At 37.9% G+C, this 17,388-nt stretch overlaps 1 protein-coding gene and 1 pseudogene across 4 annotated transcripts; one reads left to right on the plus strand and one right to left on the minus strand.

Annotated features, from left to right (window-relative positions):
• Positions 1-251: 251 nt before the first annotated feature.
• Positions 252-4,315, minus strand: LOC147306778 (G protein-coupled receptor family C group 6 member A-like; annotated as a pseudogene).
• A 924-nt stretch (positions 4,316-5,239) lies between these two features.
• On the plus strand, positions 5,240-17,177 carry LOC147306779 (uncharacterized). Of its 4 annotated transcripts, none has more exons than XM_086274859.1 (12): positions 5,242-5,587; positions 6,518-6,652; positions 6,752-7,459; positions 8,440-8,559; positions 10,027-10,146; positions 11,197-11,316; positions 11,426-11,545; positions 11,669-11,788; positions 12,771-12,896; positions 13,894-14,013; positions 15,572-15,672; positions 16,231-17,177. In XM_086274859.1, the coding sequence occupies exons 1-12, from the start codon at positions 5,317-5,319 to the stop codon at positions 16,282-16,284; spliced, it is 2,115 nt and encodes a 704-aa protein (XP_086130985.1). In that variant the 5' UTR covers positions 5,242-5,316; the 3' UTR covers positions 16,285-17,177. The 4 variants fall into 4 exon arrangements, with proteins under 4 accessions (XP_086130988.1, XP_086130985.1, XP_086130987.1 ...); XM_086274860.1 differs by having other exon boundaries at positions 5,246-5,587; positions 6,752-7,327; XM_086274861.1 differs by lacking the exon at positions 13,894-14,013 and having other exon boundaries at positions 5,244-5,587; positions 6,752-7,327.
• The last annotated feature ends 211 nt before the right edge of the window (positions 17,178-17,388 follow it).

A 17,388-nucleotide genomic window follows, 5' to 3' on the forward strand; every position in this document is an offset into this window, starting at 1 on the left:
AATTACCCTTAGAGTCTGGTTGTTCTGGGTGTACTCAGCCTCTTTGCCTACTTAGAGATGAGATACGCTTCAGCCCATCCGTGACCATGAATTGGATGAGCCGTCAAGAAAATGGAAACGGTTAGAGTCAGAAAGGTTAAAACAGGGTATATTGCCCTTGCGGCAACTCATTAGCCAATGAGGTGAACAGACAGTCTTCCCATAAACTGCCAGGGAATCTCACATGAACCCAAGATTTATTTCTTTGCAAATCAGTGTTGTGTGCCAATCACAGGTAAACCCTTCCGCTCATAATGCTTCCAAATGTACTCAGTGATGGCGCTCTCTTGGTTAAGCTCTTTCCTGAACAAGATAATAAAACACTTGGGAGCCAAGTGACTGAAGAGGATGCTGAAGCAGGAAGTAAGGATGGCTGCACCTTCTATTGCTGGTTTGTACTTCCCTGACATGGTGAGATAAAGTGGGAGGAAGATAATCCAGATAACCATGAACAGCATCATACTGACAGTGATTAAAGAAGCATTTTTATACAAATCTGGCAGCTGTCTACCCTTGAATGCAAAAAGGAAACAAGTAAGGCCCAAGCAACCATTGTAGACTAACATGGCTGAACCCAAAAGTACCCAAAGGACGTCATCTCACACTGGTGCAGGATAGTTTTGCCCACTTGGATCTCTTGAGGAGTGGGTGGGTTGAAGATCAGCCATGACACTGATACGGCCACCTGGATCCCAGAGACAACAGTCACAAGCACCAGTGGTTGATTTAGCTTCTTTATCCAGGGCCCAATCGTCAGATCAAAGTTGAAGCCCAACAAGATTTGAAACAAGTTGGCCAGAATGCAAGAGATGCAGAGGGTAAAGACTATACCAAAGAGCGGCAAACCTACGCAGTTTAAGTTCTGAGTAGGTTTGTCAATGAAAGTGAACGTAAGGCAGAAGCCAGCCAGCAGGGACAGCGGGAGTTCTAAGATTGATTGCAAACAGAACAGCAAACACAACAGTAACAATGATCCCAGTGGCTGCCAGAGAACAGAGGATGATCGAGAAAGGATCAGACCACGGGAGAAACTCAACTGTTTTGTTCAAACACCGATGCAACTTTTTAGACGAATATTGCCTTTCACTGCAGGGTTTACACCTTGAACCTGCACAGAGAAAGACAAATAATATTTAAAAACATGAAGAAAGAGAAAATATTTTCTTATTCAACATGCAAAAGCCTAAATGTAGACAACTTGGTTTTAAACATGGAAGTTTAACTGTAATATCTGATTACAGAGCAGAAGTGTGAGAGTAATATTTGAAAATATTTGCAAATTAATGTAAAAACTGATATAGGATAATTATGGAAATGAGGTCACGTTTTTAACAAATATGGATTGCATTTATATAGTGCTTTTCGAGACCCTCAAAGCGCTTTACAATTCCACTATACATTCACTCTCACATTCACACACTTGTGGAGGCAAGCTACAGTTGTAGCCGGAGCTGCCCTGGGGCAGACTGACAGAAGCGAGGCTGCCATATTGCACCATCAGCTCCTCTGGCCAACACCAGTATGCAGTAGGGTGAAGTGTCTTGCCCAAGGACACAACGACCGAGACTGTCCGAGCCGGGGCTCGAAACGGCAACCTTCCAATTACAAGACGAACTGCCAACTCTTGAGCTACGATCGCTTTAATAAAAGCACTATAGTACTTTATGGTAATAATCAACTTTATAATTGTTATTTGATTTTTTTTTAAAGAGTAATAACAATGTTTACATGCGAATCTGTTTTCTTAGAAGTACCTTTATCTTTGTTTAAGTTTCTGTGTCTTGTGTTTGAGCTGGTTTATGTGGCAAAACTGAATTTTAAAGGTTTATTGCTCAGGTATTAATAAAACCAGTGTCCAAATGGTAATAAACTATTCAAAAGTCAGTAGACGTTATTACTTTACTGTGAGTATGATGTGAGTAATTCTTGCAAATAAGTATCATAAATTTGCATTGATGTGACTATATAGGATTATTAAGCACAGCATAATTTAGATAATCATCATCTTACCTTTTCCAGGGGAAAACTCTCCAATCACACATGCAACACAACGTTGACAACACTTCCCCTCTGAAACTCGTATCCTGCTCCACAGGTTTGAGCAGTTGTAAGCGGACACCTTAAAAGGAAACAATTGCATTACTACATGATATAAATTATGTTGGGAAATAAATTCATGTTAGTTGTCCTCTCACCGTGTCATTTATCAGGTCTTTGAAAAGATATAATGGGATTTTAATTTTTCCATCTGGACTGTATTTCCCAATAGTTTCTATTTTTGCACCCTGTTTGAATTCAGACATGTTCCAGTATACGATATCATATCCCATCCTAGGATCTCCATCACTATTGAAGGATATGTGTGTGGTGCTCATGTTAAAGTTGACTCTTTGGATTTCTGAGAGAAACTGTAGAGATAAAACATTGTAAATCAACCAAACTTTTCTACAAACTAAAATATAAAGTTTAAAACATTTTTTTGTTTTACTGTTAGTAGGAAAAGGCTCTGCAACAATAACAGAAATATTGGTAACTTGTGGCAAGAAGTTAAGTTCCCAAAATCTCAGGACATTAAAAAATGATCAGCAGCGAGTTTCAAACCATTTAAAGCCATGAATGTGATGACAAATTTAAGGGTGCTCTTTGAAAAATATATTGCACAAGTTTCTATACAGGGATATGCTTGTGTAGTTCTCTTCCTGGTTTTGTGTATGTGATAGGGAGAGTGGAGGTGGGGCTCAGGAGGCAACACACCTGTTAGCAGTTGGTTAATTGTACTTTATAGAGGTTTGCTGCTAAACTTCTCACTCTCTTCTCCCCAACAAGCGGGAGACTGATTTTATTTATCCTTATTTTTTTGCAGATACCAGATACTCTTGAAAATCAAGCAAATTTATTATATAATCCTTTTTAGGGACAAATGTATAAAAATTATTTGTCAAAGACAAACAATTGATAATCAACAAGCTATCTTTACTGTACCTCTGAGGCTGTGAATTTGGGGCTATGTTCACACTGGTGGTTGTCCCACTTCAGCAAGCATCTGAGCCCCTCACCAATGACTTGAACAGCTAAATAGATCCTATAAGATTCATCCTGGTCGATGTAAGAAGCCAAGAAACTCGGTTCCAGACATTGTCTTTCTTCTTCAGACTGATTTGAACAAAGTGGATTCTGCGTCAGGTAATCTTCGAGAAGGGCGTTTTCAGTTCAATTAAACATTGAGATGACACAGTCTTTAAAGCCAGGCACCTCTTTCTGCTTAAATATGAACCCAAAAACTTCTCCTGCCAGCTCGATGCCTGACATTGCAGAGATCTTTGGAGAGCTGGACCATGCATCACTTGCAATCCACGTTCTGTTAACTTTGTGTTTAATAGCTGCTTCCAGGATGATTTCTGCATTAGTCTCCTTTGTGAAGAGAATGATGGCCTCAGCAGAGGAGTTTTTTATTTTTTCCAGTAGTTCATTCAGCTCAGTTTGGGTCTGGGAGTTGTTTGTCATAAAATCAGCTGACAAGAGGTGAACAAAGAAACTTCTTCACCAGCTCAACAATACCTCTTGCCTGATATTTATCGCTCTGCACTGTTCGCAGAAGCTTGAATCTGTCGCTGAGAAACTCACTAGTTGATGCATAACCAATCTGTTAAACAGACATAAGGAGATATTACAATACATCAGTTTCAACAGATATACAATCTAAAGATTTAGTTGCCAAAATCATTACATTTCTACTGGTCCTTATTATTATTAATGTCTCTTTGTGTTTCTAACTGAGCTTTGTAGGACAGTATCAAATGAATAGAAAACAAACCTGGGCAACTGATGACAGAGCAACAATTCTTGCTACAGCTATCGATACTTCCGAGTACCTTTCTCCAATCACCACCTTCATTTGGGGCTCTGATGGTAATAAACAGCTTCGTGGGTCTGACTGACTCTTCAGCAGCTCAAGAGTCGCTCTCACAGCGAGGCCGACATCTCCACAGGTGTCATAGATGTCGTATCCTATGGTGATGTTAGGTAGCTTGATTTTTCTGATGGCGTATATCATTACCTGACTGCGGAGGAACATTTGTACATCCTGTCCATGAAACAGTGCAATATTATGATTGTAACACTTACATTGTATTATTTTTTTTATTTACTTTAAATATCTATGTGGGATCTATATGTATGACTAAGCTGGTGCATGACGATTTAAAGGAAAAGCCTAACCTGTTACTTTGCACAGTGAGGGGTTGTTGTTTCCCTGTGAGAGATCTTTTGTTTGCATGGTTTGCATCCACCTGTTCTCCAATCAAAAAGGTTTATGCAAAGGATGACACAGTATATCTGAGTGATCACTGTTATGGGATTGGTTTCTTCAGGATGACAATGCAGATTGATGTGTTAGACATTTCTTTCCACCATCACCATCACAAAAGCACTAAAAACAGGGGAATATTGCTCAGAAGAATGGTTTTCATTCCTCCATTAGATTTTTGTGTCTATAAATGCTGGAGATGCAAAATGCATTTGATTTCCATCCAAGATATTTTGAGAAGAGGAAAAAACATATGCAGAGCTCAAATTCTAAGTAATCCAAAGGTATTAAGACTAGGTTTCAAGTTTTTTTTAATTGAAAGACATTACTGATCCAAACATGTGGTGCAGTTTTCACAGCAACCCATGAGAGGGCAGCATGTTTCATTTAACAACCTTCATTGAGAATTATATGCCTAATAGTACAATCCGTTTTACTTTAATGAAATCAATCACTAGAAATGCTATCATTCACTATAGCTAGAGCGCTGTTTCAATGATGTTGCAAAAACTGTTTCTGTTACATTCAGTATTGAAAGTGAGGATCATGGGACCTGATCAACTCGGTGAAAGATGTGAGGATTAAGCTATCGAACTCAAATCAAATTCCTTAAGTCAAAAGAAGTAAGAATGATATTATACATTATACAAATGCCTAATCTGTATTTTTTTATTTTCTTCTTTGGTATTTCTCAAAATAATATTTATAATATTCTATGCATTTTCATATATTTCCCACATTTATATGTAATTAATTAATTAGTAGGATTATTTTATTTTGTCACGTTATGTCGCACTGCACTGTTACAGGAAACTAAGAGCAGCTTTTGCTTTGAAACCGCCCTCCTATATGGATTGGGCCTCCGGTTCCCACGCCCTATGGGCCGTGGAGCAGATCATATAAAGACGTTACATCCAGCTGTAGCAGCGGACACCCAGAGGGCACCCTGAGGAGGACCGCAGAAAACAGACATGGCTTCATTAATGTGGGGACTGGTCTGCGTTATCGGCGTTGTCCTGGCACCGGGATCTTTAGGCACTTTCTCACAGCCCCGGTCGCACATTACGCCCCCAATTCCACGAGTGTCCCCGCAGGTCCCCCCGAAGTTCTATGGGCGCCTCGACGATAACAGATCTACTGTCCAAACCTCCGACGAAGCACTAAATGACGAAAAATTTCACCAGCACCAGGCGGATGATTTTACCGTCCAAGGAGTCCAGGAGCAGCGGAAGGCGCGAGCAGGTACCAACAACTACCTGACAGGAAGGACGTGATATCCATCCACCTGCTGTGGACGCAGTGTGCAATGGTCCTTTGCTCTCACTTTGTATATATTTCTTTATAATATAAATTCACAATAACAGTAGATAATTTCTTAACTTTGTTGTAACTGATTACTTTTTGAAACTTAATAGTTTCTTTATTCTACTTTTTATGTAGGTGACTTTTGAAACTAAAGTGAATTTAAATAGTGCTTAAAATATATGTCCAAAAACCTTTTTTAAAGCAAGCAATCTTTTTGTTACTACTAACAATCTGTTGTTTGTCTAATTATCTAGACAAACTAACAGTTTCTTTGCTTATCCATTATATTTTGATAATAATAAATAATTTTACGTTCAAGAAACGACTTTGTTTTGTTTATCTTTTATGTTTAACAACTTTTTTTCTGTATAGTTTAACAGTTTATCGGTTAACACGCCTTTCTTCTATTAAATGGTAATCTACTGTTTAACTCGTTTGTAACTAGTTTGTAAGTGTCTACCTGTACTGCCATACCTTTTTTTCTACTCACAATTTCACTTCAGTCATAGTTTCAGTTAGCTGCACTGTTTGTCACTCGCTTATTTTTATTACATACTATTAGCTAACGGTTTAATCTCTTTGGCATATATTTACTGAGTTGTTTTAACCAATTAATCATCACTTATCTATTGTACTAATTTATAATTCTGCTTATCCCTTCACTTACTGGTTAACTGCTCAGACTTGCTCAGATTCATTACCTACTTAAATTGTACATTTCTAGAATCATTTATAGAAAAAGGTCATCGAAAATTATTTTTAGCATGACTGGTGTTTTGTTGCTTTTTCTTCTCTTTTTGCACTAAATTAAAGCAGCCAGAGCTTTAATTCTTTTCCCTCTTAACTTTTCTTTGTTGCTTGGCAAAGATGCTGGCACATATTCCACGTCTCAGCCACTACAAAAAAGTCCAAAGCTGCTTTCACCGCTGCAAGACAAAGCTGCACCGCTTGGATCCTGGAAGCCTGCTGGAGACTCCAGAGGATCCATCAGAACTAATGCAGGTACTAAACTGAAACATTAATAAATCTGTTTAATTTCTGTCTTAAGATAAACTGATTTTCATTAAAAACCACAAAAACATGCTATTTTTTTTCTTAAAGCAACAAGAACCAACTGCAGAAATCGACCAATAGATCTGGTTTTCATCATTGACAGCTCCCGCAGTGTACGTCCTGCTGAGTTTGAAAAAGCCAAGGAGTTCCTGGTGGACATGGTGGACAGTTTGGCCATTGGCTCTGATGCCACTCGAGTAGGCCTCGTCAATTATGCCAGCACCGTGCAAATCGAGTTTCTGCTGAACACATATTCTGACAAGTCCCATGTGAAGCAGGCACTGGCCCGTGTTGAGCCCCTTGCTTCAGGCACCATGACAGGGATGGCCATTAAGACGGCCATGGACAAAGCTTTCACCATGGAGGCAGGAGCCCGAGCTGGCTCTGCAAGCATCGCCAAGGTGGCCATCATAGTGACAGATGGGAGGCCCCAGGACAAGGTGGAGGAAGTGTCAGCATCAGCACGAGCAGCAGGAATCGAGATCTACGCTGTGGGAGTAGACAGAGCTGATGTGGCGTCCCTCCGACTCATGGCCAGCCAACCTTATGATGACCATGTCTTCTATGTGGAGACTTATGGTGTCATAGAGAAGCTCACTTCCAAATTTAGGGAAACTTTGTGTGGTAAGGATGAAGATGATGATGATGATGATGGGAGTGAGGATAAACGTGTAGATCCTGGAAGTGATGATTACAGCCTAGATAGCAGGAAGGAGGGTAACAGAATAAATGAGCATGATGATAAAGGAAACAACGGTACGTCAGAGCCATCCTTCTTTTATTCAGCTGTGATTGTATGGGCAGCACCATAGAGGGAATCTCCATTCTAAAGTTACAGTCCTCTTCTTTAGAACAAGGACAAGGTAACTAGTGATTTACCTCCAAAAAGGGCATCATTAACTATAGCCATTCAGATGGAGAGAAAGTAAGAATGGTGTTGATGTTGCCGGAATTAAACACGCACAAGTTATACTAACCAACTTAAAAGAGAAGACCAACCTCCTGTCACTGGTTGATCTGCTGACTTGGAGGAAACTCGAAGTACTTTGATACCTTAAAATGGTTGAAACCTGATATGATGCTGTCTTTATTTTCACAGAGAGCGTGCTCCGCTTCACGTGCAGCATTGCAGTTTGCGCCTCATGACATGTGCCTTGCTTAGTTACCTGCAGGCCTGCTCAGGTGCTCTCCAATTATGGCCTTCGCAGCCTCTCACATGAAATTAATAGCCACGTATCATAAAAAGTAAAATAATTATTTTATTTGAGTAAAATCATTTTAAGTGGAAATTTCAAGGTTTTTCAGTTAAAAAAACAGTTGATATAAAAATGCCAAGCTTAGTTTCTCCTTCCAAATTGTGGTTCCACACAAACTAACAAAGTCTATTTCTTATGCTAGCCATGCACCATTATACATTATGTCAAACTTTGCAAGACTTTTAACATGCTTTTAATATGCAAATATTTGTGTTTGGATTTTATCTGTTTGACTTGTACTTCATGGAATTGTCTTTTTTTAAGTTCTGGAAACTTGAATTTAAAAACACCTCTTTCTTCACAAATAACTCTTTGCTATAACATCACTGTAGCTGAAGCACAGAGATGAATCTAATTTGCATGATGCAGATTGCTAGAAGCATACTTGCAGCATACTAACATAGATGCGCAACACAAAATAATTGATTTCAATGAATCACTAGACCTAAGCCAATCAGACACTGGAGTGTTTCTTTTCAGGTTTGGAGCCATGTGCTCAGGGACACAACTGCCAGCATATTTGTGTCAACAGTGGCGACTCTTACAACTGTAAGTGTCGCCCGGGCTACATCCTTAACCTGGACATGAAAACATGCTCACGTAAGAGTCTTTATGTTTTTCTTCACATTTATATCCATTGTTTAACCTTTTTTCTTTTTTTACCATCCCCCCAACAGAAACATGCATTGGTGTCCTGGATGTTTGATTTGTTTTCTTATAATCCACTGGGAAAGATTTAATAAAAGGCATTTTTTGTAAACTTTCAAGGGCATTATAACCATGTGGTATGGGTAACTAACTGGTCAAACCACGTTATAGTATATGAAAGATCTAATTTTTTACCTATATTCTTTCCTATTTTTCTATATTTACCAGGCTTATTGTCTAGCTGTAGTTTCTTTGTATAACCTTTAAATATAATCACAATAAATCCAACTGCCTCAAATATGATGATATTTGAAGAACATACCAAACAAAAGTCATCTGCAGTGACAATGTGAATTATACCTTATATACTTTAAGCATTTTATCTGCCTCACTTTCATATTCTTCCTGTGCATGAACAGAGGCATTGGGAGTATATATAAACTCATATTTACTAAACTTGAGAGCAGAACATCCATGACTATTGTGCTTAGTACAGTGAACTCATCTGCTGGCTCATACTTGGATCATCCACTGATCCCGAGACTCTCTTTGATCCAGGCCCATCTGGGTGCTCACATTACAAGGAATTTGGAAAAAAGTTCCTATAAAATAAGATGATTCTAAGGGGGGTAGGTTGAAACTTTATTTCAGATTTGATTTATTTTATATTGAATGATATTAAAACTGAAAATTGCAGAGAAGGAGGTGCAGGAAGCATTTGTGTTGTGCTAACAGTCATTAAGAATGGATCATTTTAAGGAACTGTTAATTTTATCCAAGTCAAGAGGTCGGTTTTAGAGCTTTGTTACTGACAAAGTAGATGGATTTATATGCTTTATTGCATTAATTTTGGATGATTGTGGAAATACTTTTCGAAAATATCTTGAGCTGTTCATCTGTTTTGTAAATGGATGGTTCATTAAAGCTGATCCGTCCCAGGTATACTTCCCAGGTTAAAGCCCACCCATCTACACTAAGGCGGATAAGTAGCAAGCAAAATGGATAGATGTATGAAATAATTTTTTTTAACCATATGAAATTTGGATTTTGGCTGTATGCGTCCCATCTACCACAGTAGTAGACACAACTAAAACTTATATTTTTTAACTGTAATCTGGATAAGAAAGGAAAACTTATTTCAAAATTTCACATGTTGTGAAACTCCTTTTGAACATTAGCTGGTTTGGGCACTTTGTTCTGAAGACACACACACTGCATACCAACTCTTGTTACTAATGTTTTGGGTTGCTCTAAATAGATTAGGACAAACACTATTCAGCACAAATTAAATAAGCAGGGCATGGTGAAAGCCTGCATTAATGAGCGGCACAAACTCTAATAGTGCAGAAAAGCCTTCTTAGCTGTTATTTGTAAACTGAAAACTCTTTCACTCAAACGTGAATGCGTGTTTCTTTCCAGGTTCAGATCCATGTGCCCGGGGAAATGACTGCCAACACATTTGTATCAACAGTGATGACTCGTACACCTGCAAGTGTCGAGTTGGATATGTACTGAATGCGGACCAGAAAACATGCTCACGTAAGTATATGATTTTTTTTATCAATTGATTTGCTTTTGAGAATTCATATTTATTAATAATGTTGTTAATTGTGCTGAGTTTGATTTTTGGGTTTGGACATTAAAAAAACTCACCTTAACCTTTCAGCACATTGTATTTCCCATGGTCTGGAAGTAAGTAAAATCTATCCCGACCTTCAGACTTTGGCCTGTCAGGTGAATATTAGAAACCAGTACTAAGAAGAAGCACACATAAGAACTGATGTTTCCTCTCATTTGATTGAGATCTGTGGTCAAATCACAGAGCAAACAGTTTAAGGGAGACTTCAAGCTAAGGCATCGAGCACATGACAGCGCCTGTAATAAGCGCCACAAGTTCAGGAACTGCTGCTGTCAATAGAGATTCTTACCTTGGTATGTATCAAGATGGGTTAATGTTGAATGCGTGAGTGCGTGAATCGTGAATCGCAATTCTCCATATGCACGTCGCTCAGTTTATGTAGGGATGGCCAGATGAGGACATTAAGCTGGGAGTGCCAGCTTAATTTAACATTTATTTATAAAATACTGACCCATAATAACGTTCAGGGGCTAAAGATACAAGCAACTGTACAAGTGACTCTTTTCAGATTTGTGATATGTGACCAGAAAAATGAGTGCAAACATATTTGTGCCAGTGATAATGATCCATACCTCTGCACATGTCATGAGGAATATATGTTAAATTCAGATCAAAAACATGTTTACGTAAGAATAAATTTTATATAATGGGCCTTTGTGATCAAGAAATTTTGTTTTTCATGCTCCCAGAATAAGGATGAGGTTGTTTGTTGTTATTATTTTTAATGGCAGCAAGTTTGGTAGACAGGAACTGACAGACCAAAGGGTAAAATATTTTTAACTCACTTTGGCAAGGACTGCATAAAGCTAATATTCTCATGTATTGTTTACTGAACTATTCTGTTTTGGTCTTTTAACATTAACTCTAAAAGGCAAAATTGCCAGTCACCAAAAGGCCAAAGCTTAGCTCTGATTATATAAAACATCACATCACGTGTGATCTCTTTTCAGGTTCTGATCCATGTGCCCACGGTCATGATTGCCAGCACACTTGTGTTAACAGTGATGACTCATACATCTGCAAATGTCGAGTGGGATATGTATTGAATCCAGATAAGAAAACATGCTCACGTGAGAACCTGGATCCTTACAATTCAGATGTGTCTTGGTTTTGCCTCAGAGTCTGCTTTGTTGAACTCTGTGACTGAACCAGGTAGATGTTAAAGTTTTTTTCTTCCAGGTTCAGATACATGTCCCCAGGGACATGACTGCCAGCACATTTGTTTCAGCACTGGTGATTCATACATGTGCAAATGTAAAATGGGATACACATTGAATCCAGACCAGAAAACATGCTCACGTAAGAAACTTAAATCTCAATATGTTTGTTTTTCATAAACTAAAGGAGAGTTTTTAACAATAGAAGTGGATTGGATCGTGTCATCAGTATAAGTCAGTCAGATGTGGAGCTGTTTCTTTACAGGGTTGGACTTTTGTGCAAAAGGACATGATTGCCAGCACATTTGTGTCCACAGTGACGATTCGTATCTCTGTGAATGTCACGTGGGATATGTTTTGAATGCAGACCAGAAAACATGCTCACGTAAGACTTTTCAGTATGTCTGTTTGGTATCAGTGGTGTGATCCAGCATTTCAAAGCATGCCCACAAAACTGCTGTACTTCACCAGAGTGTAGTTTTTCATCTTTAGTGTAGCAAAACTCATCATCTCTTGTACACATGGTCTATTGTTCTGATCTGAAATTACTTCTATTCTTTCAGTGAAAGATTTAAGAGATTTGAGTTACACAGCTCTCTGCGCTTCCCTGACTGAACACCATCAGTTAGAAGTGAAAAAATGTGTATTCCTGATCAGTTGCAAGTGATTGTCAGTCACTGTGAAACTGATTGCTACATGCCACTCGCTAGAGATAACTGTGTCGTGTGAGGAGTTGGTGAGGGGTTTCTGAAGGTTGCTGGTAGTCTCTAGTATTAAATAGGCTGCAAAGAGTTATATGGTGCTGTACCAAAAACCTCTTAGTGATTGCTCTAGTTTCTTACAAGTTGCCGTGACCACCAGTAGACTTGAGGTGACTCCTGTTGTGATTTGATGCTGTATAAATAAAACTGAATTGAATTGACTTGTCTGCAAATAATCTTAAACTGCTCACCAAGTGATAGAGATGTGTGATTTGATGCAAACTTGAAATAAAGACTGTTTTCCTTCAAAGTAAGATTTTAACATTTTCTAATTTCACTGCAATTTGGAGAGTAAACAGGGAGTGTTTGCAGACAGGTCAAAATCTTTCATGCAGACTGTGGGCAACCATGGCAGTTGGCTAGCAAATCACAAAGAGGTTTTTGGTGCAGCACAATCTTTTTTTCTTATTTCATCTGGCAACAGTCAGGAAATATTTGCCAATTGGCCGGATAACACACATTTTTCCATAGTAACTGGTGGTTGGCAGTGGGCTACTGACTGGTATCTAAGCCTTTGTGATTGAGGCCTAACCAAGTATTCTTTATACAGACAACTGATTATTTGTTTTATCATGAGGTGCTGAGGGGATGAGTGTTTCTTTTCAGGTTCCAGTTCAGATGCGTGTGCCCAGGGACATGACTGCCAGAACATATGTGTTAATAGTGGGAATTCATACATCTGCAAATGTCGAGTGGGATATGTGCTGAACGTGGATCAGAAAACTTGCTCACGTAAGAAAGATTTGTTTTTAAATTTCTTAGAATATTTTGTTATGCCATAAAGATTCAAGAAATTGTGGAGCAAATGTATTATAGTCTAAGGAGCTTGGAAAGAAAGGTACAAAACAAAAGTATTATGCATGATATATAATGCTAGAAAAATGATTCAGGGGGACCTAATGTTAATGTGTCATCAAAAAGTTCTGTGACACCTCTCATAAAAAGCTCATAAGAATGTACATTTGTACAGTTTCTGCTTTAAAGTAATCTTCTTGTGCACCTCAGGTCTGCCTCCAGCCCATCTGTGACATATGTTAGGTTTCAAGCCAACCAAGAGGCTGTAAGGGCCTTCACTAGTATCACCTCTTGGTTGGATGGTGCCTGTAAAACACACCTAGAAGCAGCATGAGATGCTTTAACTCGAATAACATTTTAAGGAAGTGGACAAATTTGCAGAGAACTAATTTGGCAGAATTGTTTGGTGATCAAGAATTGGCTCCTTCTTCTTAATCCAATGTGCATGGGTACATGCTGGCACAATGGCAGGCATTGTGAATGTCCCTGTGAATGCCAGAAAAATAACAAAAGTCCTTATGGTTGTACTATTAACCTGAAGCCTGTAGGTTTTGATACTTCAGACCCTCCGCTGTTGTTAATAAGAGCTAGGTTTTAGAGGCGCCAGCTCTTATCAACAGTAATGATTCCCAAAATGAAAGTCTGGTCAGTTTAACAAAGAATTGGATGTTTGCTCTCTGTGCATACTTGAGGTTCGTTTTGAAAGTGCAAATTCAATCTGGCACGTCGTCAGAACGGGAGTGACCGAAACTTAACAGTGGCATTTGACAAGAGGTGCATAAGAAGATAATCTTCAGGGGAGGTCAGCCAAATTTAAATGGATTTCTCTCCAACTGAGTGGGAGTGGATAACTTTTTAAGCCATGCCTCGTATTATGAGAATGAGAACAAAGCTGCGGTTGACAGAATAACCAAGTCAATTAATATTATTGCAGGTTCAGATGCTTGCGCTCAGGGACATGACTGCCAGCATATTTGTATCAACAACGGTGTTTCTTACACATGCAAGTGTCGAGAAGGATATGTGTTGAATACAGACCAGAAAACATGTTCCCGTAAGAATTTTACCTTTTTGTCAGCATAAATCTTCAAGCCTAGGTTTTCTGTAATGTGCAACTGATATGGTGGATATGCAATATTGTTTTACTAAGAGATGTGGCACATGGTTTCGATAAGCCCTCAAAGGTGAGATGCCAGTATTATATTTGTATTTACAGTCATATTCTCTGACAGTGTCTATAGGCTTCACTATTTTCCTAAATGGAATTTGTATGTAAAAATCTGGATGAGCTCAAAGATTTATACCTATTATGTGATCCCTGGTGTCTGAGTGATTGGAAATCCCACAGGTTCTACCACATCTATCTGAGCACCCACTTTACCTGAGGGTAGGGAGGACATTGCTATTTAACATAAGCATTGACATGAGTGATATTTGTTATATGCCTTATGGATAATTTACCTAATGCAGTGGCAACATAGACTCCATCTGACTAACAGTTAATTCTGGTCATTGATGCTGTTCATATTTGTTGGTCATAGCAATGGCCTATTGGTGTTTGATAGGCTCACCTCTGGCAAATTGGAGTCATAGAACTGAACATGTTGACTGTATTTGTTCTGTTGGTGCCTTTTGGAGCATTTTAATTGAATTAACCTACAAAGGATATAACTTGCTTTGTGATGCAGACCAAACGAATAAAGAAAAATCTGAAATGTACAGACCTGTACAGTTTATGGATGTAGACTACTAACCAAGCTTAATGGCATTAGCCAATAACTCAGCCCTCCTTCTTTATTTGTCAAAAAACAAAAAAGAAAAAACTCAACCCCCTAAGCAAACAAACAATCAAACATCAGCAGTCAAAACCCATGAGTAACAGCACATGTCATGCCATCCTTTATATACAGTCTATAATACAGATATAATAAATTCCATTGTATCTGCTTGGGAACATGGTCAAGCCTATAATACTGAATCTTCCCATTTAAGTTTACATTTTTTTGCAATGATATCTATGTATTAATGTTTTGTGTTTTTCATTTTGCATCCTTCATTTTGTGGAAAAGTCTACAGCTAACGAAGATCAGTGGCAAGCATTACATGTGCTGGTCCAGCAAAGATTATGACATGAGATGCTGGAACTGGAGTGGAAATTTTGTGATGGAGAACTCTGGCCCAACTAAAGAAAAATCTTTGACTGGAGTTATTACCTGTTATTACTGTTTCTTGTTTTTTTTTTTTTTTTTTCATTGCTATTTGTAGTACATATATGTTGTACATGTGAATAGTATTTCTTTAAGCATTGATTATATGTCATGAAATCCATGTTTATGATCTGATCTCCCTCACAAAGGACAAATCATGTTGGTTCTTCTGATGCATATCATCTTATCAATAACCACCAACTCTTTTTATTAAAAATAACATCTAAGATTCATAAGATTTATTAATCTTTAAAACAGTTTACTTATTGAGCACTGATTCTTTGAAAGGTTTAAAACATGTTGGTTGCTGCTGTTGATCCTTAAACAAGTGGAGAGCTGAGAAGACATGAAAAAACACCTGTGATATTATTTGACTGTCTCAATAATTTTATTTTACTCTTTCAGAGGAAATGAGGAGTGAAATAACCGAGGATGCCTGCATGTGTGAAGCTCAGATTGTGTTCCAGAAAAAAGTACAGTCAACCATTCAGGAGCTGAGCAGAAAGCATATCCTTTTTCTTAAAAATGTGATAACTGCATGAAAGAAATATCTGTCTTTACTTTGTGTCTCAGCCCGAGCCAAACTATCTTAGCAACTGAAAAAACTGAGCAGGGGCATTAAATATCCTGATATATTTTTTTATAGAAATACGTCATTTTAAATCAAAATTTCATTGTTTCAGTAACACAAATGAATAAATTTTAAAAAAGCATTTATATATTTCACACACCTGTCCCATATCCTTGTTCCACTAACTGGTGATTGGTACCATATCTTGATGTTCTTCCAGAAATGATAAAAAACAGTACCATCAGTTCTACTCAAAGGTTCTACTCAAAGACACAAGGATCTCCCGGTGTTTCAAATCTAAACAAAGTAGGGAGGCTAATGTTGCTCCCATGAAACTGAGTATTCAAATCTCGAACAAGATTTGTTGTTAATTCATAAAAACAGGACAAACTTTGTCTTCTCATGTAAACGGATTATGTTTCCATGCAAAAGAGCCCACTCAGTCACTTCAAGGTTAAGTCAAAACTTGCTTTTTCTTTGACTCTGTGTCTCACTCGATGAACTCTCAGACAAAGTGAATCAGATTGAAAGCCACCAGCAATATTAAGAGCATCAATACCATCAGAGGACAAGTGCAGGGCATGCATTACATCCAGCTTCACGACCCATGGGAGTCAACCTGTAAACATCTGTAAACTGGAATGTTAACATTTCAGTGAAAGTGTGCGTGGTTTTGATTTTTGTCATATTAAATATGATTATTTTTTTTAATTTGCTGCCCAATCTGTTTTTACTTCTTGCTGTAAAGTCAGGTAAAACTGGTGTACATGTTTACATATACCTGGGTTCCTATTCAAATATGGATGACAACTTGTTTATCAACATGTAGTCAACTAAACATCTCTGCTTCTATAATTGTTGTTTATTGAGTAGACAGCCTATTACTTTCCTATTGTGCATACGCTACTTTGAGAGCTTTTCTATGTCCGTGCAGTGTAGCTCTTGGCAGAACACTAAGCCTCCATAGCAGAAAAATATAAGCTAATCTCTTATGTAACAAGAGTTTTATAGTTGTCCGTCAGATTGCAGCATTCTAAAAAAGACCAAAAATGAAGGCTGATTCAACAGGCTTATGGCATGTTACATCACAACGATTTATTATACCCCTCCCTTTGATACCTGGATTGTTTGATAACCTTTTTATTATGATTATAATTATTGTTTTGCTTGCACAAATGTGATTAGTAATTACTATTTTGTTTGAAGGAGATGGAAAGTAGTTCAAAGAGTTTAAGTATTACCAACTCTTCCAGTACTTTGCACACTTGGCCATGAAAGTCTGTTTTCGTGAAAAGTTTTAAAAACCTGACTTACTCTATATACATGTGCTGTTTAAATAGACGACCATGTGCATGACATAATGTATATTCGTACTTAACTGTCTGTATATTGATTTTGTAAAGGGTATTTAGTGGCAAATGAAAAATAAATTTTCTGAAACAAAGGATTTAAAATTTCTTATATTGTGTTATTTACAAATTTATCATTCATTTTAACACTTTAACTGTCTGATAATAATCTTTATCAGACAGTCTATGATCAGGAAATGTTATATTTTTGTCTTTTAATATGTAATAACTTAAATATTTAAATGTATTTGAATAATCTTTTGGGCACATGAGAAAATACATTACCAAACATGACTGGAAGC

The sequence above is a fragment of the Aulonocara sp. 'chitande type north' Nkhata Bay genome, linkage group LG19 (assembly GCF_057382095.1).
Source record: "Aulonocara sp. 'chitande type north' Nkhata Bay isolate Kocher_YH1m ecotype deep benthic linkage group LG19, A_spYH_male_GT1.1, whole genome shotgun sequence".
Taxonomy (NCBI): Eukaryota; Metazoa; Chordata; class Actinopteri; order Cichliformes; family Cichlidae; genus Aulonocara; species Aulonocara sp. 'chitande type north' Nkhata Bay.